This window comes from Nansenia antarctica (genome assembly GCF_963989245.1).
Source record: "Nansenia antarctica genome assembly, chromosome: 3".
Classification (NCBI taxonomy): Eukaryota; Metazoa; Chordata; class Actinopteri; order Argentiniformes; family Microstomatidae; genus Nansenia; species Nansenia antarctica.
Genome location: NC_137688.1, coordinates 20,453,613 through 20,460,809, shown reverse-complemented (window position 1 = coordinate 20,460,809; position 7,197 = coordinate 20,453,613). Strand labels below are relative to the sequence as shown.

Sequence of the window (7,197 nt, the reverse complement as noted above, 5' to 3'; positions counted from 1 at the left end):
TCGTAGCCTGTTTCAGTTCTCCATCTGAGATGTGACGTCACGTGACTTCGCTGGGGTGGCTTTGCGTCGCTCGTCTCTACCAGTGTCGCTTCATGGTCCTAAAGGCCGTCATTGGAGTGGACATTATGAATAACTGAATTGAAAAACTGAATAAAGTTAAACAATACAAATTCAAATTATGTGATTAAAATTCATTTTTTTAATTAAAGTATTCAAATTGAGCAATTCAAAAGTCAGTAATTCAAATTCAGTTTCTAGTGGCACAGATCTCTGCCCATATGGACAGCATTGTTCTAACCTCCATGGTCAGATATTCATAATGACATAAAACAGGAATGCATATCATAATCTAGATAGGTTGTTGTTCCGTCGTGCAATCATTTTTGTTTTGTTGATGAAGGCAGCCGTATTTGGGTAAGGGAGAGAGTTGACAGGACCAGGCAAGTATGATATGATGAGAAAGCGAAATCACGACTTGAAATGATATGACACAAATAACCATTTTAATTCCAAGAAAAACATTATATGGACATTTATTGGATTCCTCTCCAGGCCTACGAGTGGCGCTAGAGATCAATACGTCAAATACGTGGTGACGCAGCCACGGAGGAATGCCAGAAGAAGATCCCAGCTGTTTCCCAAACATATTCCTTCTCCCCCTCTCCTCTCCTCCCAGTCCCAGAGAAACGTTTCCTGGGGAGATTCCTGGTGGTCGCCACAGAAAAGAAGAGAGGGGAAACGTACCCTAATGTGTTTGCATTGATAGTGGTAGGAAAAACGACCATTTATTGACCTAATCTAGACGCTTGGCTTGGCTGGCCATGTAGAGTGGATACTCTATAGTAGCTCGTTAGCCACGTTCAGCTGTCTGTTGTGTTGATGTCTGTTATGCGACGCGTTGCAATACCATGTCATAACATCATTGTTGGAATGCAATATCAGAGATTACTGTCTTGTGTAGCAGTAGTAGGTAGTAGTAGTAGTAGTAGTAGTAGTAGTAGTAGTAGTAGTAGTAGTAGTAGTAGTAGTAGTAGTAGTAGTAGTAGTAGTAGTAGTAGTAGTAGTGTATAGTGTTGACTAGTTGGTTGTGTGTGGTAGTGTGAGGGTCTGACCCTAATGTGTGTATTCCAGATGGCTGTGGAGGTCAGGCTGATCAGGCTGCTGTCCAGTGTGTGTCTGGAGCTGCTGTGTCTCCTGTCTGCCCTGCCCTGCTCCTGGTCCCAGGACCTGCTGTTGGACCCTCTGGATGCAGGTGACCGGGGGGCCTTCCAGCCCCAGAGCGCTCTGTCCGACATGGAGTTCGCCTCCGTCAGCACGTACCGAGGCCCTGGCAACAACGACTCCCGTGGCAACAAGGAGCTGCCCATCCTCCTGTGGTGGAGCGCCGGGCTCTTCCCGCATTTCCCCGGCGACTCCGAACGCATCGACTGTGCCACTTCCTCCTGTCTGGTCACCCGCAACCGGAAGGTACCGACATGAATACAACACTTTTAGTGAGTGTTTGGGTGTAACTGTCATTCCCTTCTATTGCTGTTATAATTGAGTGCTTGTAACAGTTACAGGTATGATTAAACTTGGAATTTGGTCTTCAAAGGTCCAGCTGCACCGTCGTACAACCTCCATCATCTTCTACGGGACAGACTACCGGGCCTATGAGGCGCCACTCCCCCGCCCTCCTCACCAGACCTGGGCTCTGTTCCACGAGGAGTCTCCCATGAACAACTACGTCCTCTCCCACGCGCCGGGGATCCGTCTGTTCAACTACACGGCGACGTTCCGGAGGGGGTCAGACTACCCACTGACCCTGCAGTGGCTGCCTTCTCTGGGGTACCTGCTGCGGCCCGTGGCGGTGCCTCTCCAGGAGAAGAACCGCTGGAGGAAGCAGGGCTTGGCCCCGGTGCTGTACATGCAGTCCCACTGTGACGTGCCCTCAGACAGGGACAGATACGTCCAGGAGCTCATGAAGTATATAGAGGTAATAGTGCTGTCTGTCCATAGGGGTTTAGAGAGACATCGAGATGTTAAGATATTATATATAGATTTTTCTAGGGCTGCCAACTCAATGTCTTGTCTCCTCTACCCGTCTCTCTCTCTCTCTCTCTCTCTCTCTCTCTCTCTCTCTCTCTCTCTCTCTCTCTCTCTCTCTCTCTCTCTCTCTCTCTCTCTCTCTCTCTCTCTCTCTCTCTCTCTCTCTCTCTCTCTCTCTCTCTCTCTCTCTCTCTCTCTCTCTCTCTCTCTCTCCAGGTGGACTCTTACGGGAAGTGCCTGAACAACAGAGCCCTCCCGGAGCGTCTGGAGAACACGGACACGGCCACGGGCGAGGACGCCTTCTTCATGGGCTTTGTGGCGCGCTACAAGTTCCACCTGGCGCTGGAGAACGGCCTGTGCCCCGACTACATTACGGAGAAGCTGTGGCGCCCGCTGCACCAGGGCTGCGTGCCCGTCTACCGGGGCTCCCCCTCGGTGGCCGACTGGATGCCCAACGCCCGCTCTGTCGTCCTCGTCGACGACTTCCCTTCGCCGAAGGACCTCGCCGACTTCCTCAAGTCCCTGGACGGCGACGACGCCGCGTACGCGAGGTATTTGGAGTTCAAGAAGCCCGGCCGCGTTACCAACACTCGCCTGCTGGAGGGGCTGGAGAGCAGGGAGTGGGGCGTGAACGATATGAGCAAGCCCAACTACCTCAATGGGTTCGAGTGCTACGTGTGCGACCAAGAGAACGCCCGGCTGGCAGCCAAGCGGGCCTATCGGAGAGCCCCTAAGCAGAGCCCGCCCCCACAGCCGAAAATGGCCAGTAACGCTCACATGGGATGCCCTCTGCCCAGCCCGGGGTACGGAGATATCCAGGACATCGCTCCTGAAGACGGGTACGGTACACTTCTGCCATATGATAAGAATATGCTTATGTCTGTCTGTGTACAGCATCATACATTGTCCAAAGACGGCTAATGTGCTACACGAACACGCGTTTGATCATTGATCCACTTGATCTATATGACTGACTGGCTTTGTTTAGTAGCTTTATTGCTGCGATTAACCAGATGAATTTCTGTGTGTGTGTGTGTGTGTGTGTGTGTGTGTGTGTGTGTGTGTTTCTGTCGGCTAGTTGGCTGCAGATGTGGCCTCAGGACTACTGGCAGAGCCTGGACCAGGCGGAGGGTCTGGAGTCTCTGATCAGACTCAACGCTTCGGACCCCTCGCTGCTGTGGAGCCACATCCAGGAGACCGCCGTCCGCAGGGCCCGAGGAGAGCTCTGACAGAGACGCGGCTGTGGTGCAGGAGGTCGAGCCGCCATCTAATGATCACAAGGTCGGCAGATCGGCGGTTCGAGCCCCGGTCGGCCACATGTCGAAGTGTCCTTGGGCAAGACACTGAACCCCAAATTGCTCCCAGTGAGCGGGCTGGCGCCTTGCATGGCAGCTTGCCGCCATTGGTGTGTGAATGTGTGTGTGAATGGGTGAATGAGAGGCTGGTGTAAAGCGCTTTGGAATAAGGCGCTATATAAGTCAGTCCATTTACGCGTAGCCCCCCACACCTACACACCAGGGTGCTGCTGAGAGAGATGCGTAGCCCCCCCCCACACACCTACACACCACACGTAGCCCCCACACCTACACACCAGGGTGCTGCTGAGAGAGATGCGTAGCCCCCCCCCCCACACACCTACACACCACACGTAGCCCCCACACCTACACACCAGGGTGCTGCTGACAAAGACGAGGATGCCCGCTTCCTGATCGGTCGCTGGCTCCTTCCCTTAGCTCCTTCCCTTATCTCCTTCCCTTATCTCCTTCCCTTAGTTCCTTCCCTTAGTTCCTTCCCTTAGCTCCTTCCCTTAGTTCCTTCCCTTAGTTCCTTCCCTTAGCTCCTTCCCTTAGCTCCTTCCCTTAGCTCCTTCCCATAGCTCCTTCCCTTATCTCCTTCCCTTATCTCCTTCCCTTAGTTCCTTCCCTTAGTTCCCTTAGTTCCTTCCCTTAGTTCCTTCCCTTAGCTCCTTCCCTTAGCTCCTTCCCTTAGCTCCTTCCCTTAGCTCCTTCCCATAGCTCCTTCCCTTAGTCCCTTAGCTCCTTCCCTTAGCTCCTTCCCATAGCTCCTTCCCTTAGTCCCTTAGCTCCTTCCCTTAGTTCCTTCCCTTAGCTCCTTCCCATAGCGCCTTCCCTTAGTTCGTAGCTTGTTGGTGTTTGCAGCTCTGAGGGAACAGGATAGGTGATGAGCATGGTGATGGCTAATTGGAGCATCCGCCTTATTGCTCTCATCTATTCACTTCTCTCAGACGGGGCGATGGACAAGACAGGAATACATTCACAGTCTCTCACTCGTTCACAATCTCTCACTCCCCACAAACCAGAAGGGGCATCATGGCCATATCCCCATAGTGATCATCTGTGAGTACCCAGCTGGAGACCAGACTGGAGAGTCTACCACAATGCCAATGAACTGTTGACGTCCAAAAATCAATCATCAAACAGACTAAGAGAGAGGGCATGGAGAGTGTTTTCTTTACCAAATAGTATTCATGTGAATGTTATATTAAGTTGCCATTTAAGGCCTTTGTTTATAAAATGCATTGTTTGAGAGGGAGAGAGAGAGAGTGAGAGATGAGACTAAGAGAAACAGCTAAGTACAAAGACTCCAATCTCTAATTTTCCATGGATGCTCTTAGGAACAGGTCATCTTCTGTGGCACACATACCCCAACCCTCAGTGAAAAACCTGTGCAATATATCTGTTCTCCTACGGATTGGTCTTAAACCTGTCGTGATAACAGGTCTCGACAATCTTGTAAACTCACTTATGTACAAGATGTTTTATACAATATATATATTTATACCATACTATGTTTTTATAAGCCATTTTATTGTTTTGTAAGACAAAGCAACAAAGAAAGTCAACATAATACTTTGAAATAAAATTGTGTAATTTGTAATCTTTTTTTCCTTTCGTTTTTAACTTGCATACTGTAGATATACACTTCAGAAAAGAATAGGAGAGTGCACAAAACTGTCAATATATTCAGTTCATTATAGCAAAAATGTTTAAGAGACATTTCCTTCATATTTTAGATTCTCTGAGTAACAGCATCAGGGGAAAAGTGTCAAACAACTATCAAAAAACACAGACGTTTAAACTGAATCAACATAATCACCATACTGTAAGTATCTTTTAAACCCTACACCAATGTTCTATGCCCAGTGAGGCCAAGTGTCTGGTGCAAAGGCAGTCAAGGAGGCAAGGAAAGAAAGCCACTTAAGCATCCTAGAGGACGTCGGCGTAGCAGGTCTCACAGTGGACTGTCCCTCCATGCAGGAACATGTTGAAGAGAAGGTCTCCCATTGGCTTACTGCAGACACCGCACTGCAACAACATTGACACAACGTCAGGTGTATTCCAGACACTAGAAAGTGCAGTATGAGATTACAGTTGAACACTGGCTACAGTACCTTTACCACACCACCACAATGCGGGTATGCTATTGTTATGATAACAACCTATGACTACTAATTACCACATATGTCATAAAGAGGTGAGCTACCTTGAAGCAGGCCGGGTGGCAGGAGATGTTTAGGTGTTCGATCGTGATCTTGGCATCGTTGCCCACCAACTCCCCGCAGTAGGTGCAGGGGGATGACGTAGCACTTCTGGAAAGCCAGAACAGAGGGGTACAGTTTCCGTATCACAGGTTCAATCGTTTGAGGTGCTTGTTTTCAATCACAGCCGGGATGAAGACAACCTTTTGCCCTCGTCCCTCCAGCGTTGACTGGCGTGAAGGAAGCAGATACGTGTAAACAATCCAGACAAGTCTCCACTTAGCCTTCTAATTAATAGACTTTAGGGAGACTTTGCGGTGGAGCCTTATTCCTTACACGTGTCGGGTTCCTTCAGAGCCGCAAACACTGACAGAGTGGGTTCAGGGTGAGGGGGTTGTTTAAGGGACAGGCGTAGAGGTAGGTGTAGTAGGACTGTTACCTGGGGTAGGAGGGTTGGCTGGAGGAGACGGAGGGTAGATGGGCAGGTCCGTTGGGGGAACATAAGGCCAGTGTGTTATTTAAATGTTGTGTGGTCTCGGTATTCTACAAGTTGTGTGGCAAGAGGTGTTATTGCAATAGGACGTATAAACACAATCAATCTTACCTTCCATCTCTAGTGTTGACGTACTCCTTTACGTACACACACCCCCTAACACGAGGACAGACAGACGAGAGAGAGATCGATGGAGTGAGTGTGAAAGACAGGGATATTGATTCATAACCAGATATGGACAATAAGGTAACCAGGCGGATGGTTGTTCCCTCATACTGCCCTCCATCTCATTCACTCACTTCTTAGACTCTGTATCTGGTGACTGGGTTCCCTTGTCATCAGCCCTGTCGAGGTCAGAGACAGAGAGGACTGTGTGTTAGTGTATGGGTGACAACGGGAAAATGCAGGAATGCAGACACAAGGAAAGAATCTTGAAAAATCTAAAGAGACGCTTCATAATGGGTCACAGTTTTTACATCCATGGGGCTGTATTTGTATCAGATGACAACATAATGAATTTGACGAAAAGTAGAATCCTGCAAGGATGCTGACGCAATGCTGATGCCATCATCTGAAACAGTGAAACCTGATTCAGAAGTCTACACACAACACTCCTTTGTAACCTAATATCCAGTTCAGGATACTAATGGTATGCAGCTGCGATCCCACAGCGGCTTTGGCCTAAATCTGTTCATTGCTGTCGTATAACATCCAGGTAAACAGGAAAGACCAGTCAGAATGCCCTGTATGTTGTTGACAAGCTAGGAAGTGGCATACATAAAGTTCAGAGTTATTAATACTTCCCATAAATTGATATACCTTAGTTTTAGGTCATCTCTGTATCGACCCTGACTATATCTAACCGTAAAATCTGAAAGTTTCACATACAGTATACTGGGTTGTCTTACCCACAAGAAGAGTGTTTCAACACAATGTTTCTGAAAGTCATAATCTAACCATGTAAATGTTGACTATTACTAAACGTTGAAGTACTTGCACGACGCTCTGGACGTTAGACAACATGACAAACTCACCGTTCCATTGCGAGCTCTGGTGGGTCGTTGTATGTCTCTCTGTGAAGAAAAGTTACAGTATAACAGTCAGAATATTCTCCTCAGTAGCTTCGGGTTGTGCAGCGTCTGTGATCTAAGCAGAAAAATGTGTTCTCTTCTTCTAG

At 48.6% G+C, this 7,197-nt stretch overlaps 1 protein-coding gene across 1 annotated transcript; it reads left to right on the top strand.

Annotated features, from left to right (window-relative positions):
• Nucleotides 1–1,131: 1,131 nt before the first annotated feature.
• pofut4 (protein O-fucosyltransferase 4) lies at nt 1,132–3,364 on the top strand (the record flags this gene model as incomplete). Its single annotated transcript, XM_080527056.1, has 4 exons — nt 1,132–1,467; nt 1,595–1,975; nt 2,245–2,867; nt 3,107–3,364. 4 exons carry the CDS (start codon nt 1,132–1,134, stop codon nt 3,255–3,257), a joined length of 1,491 nt encoding a protein of 496 aa, XP_080383182.1. The 3' UTR covers nt 3,258–3,364.
• Between the last annotated feature and the right edge of the window lie 3,833 nt (nt 3,365–7,197).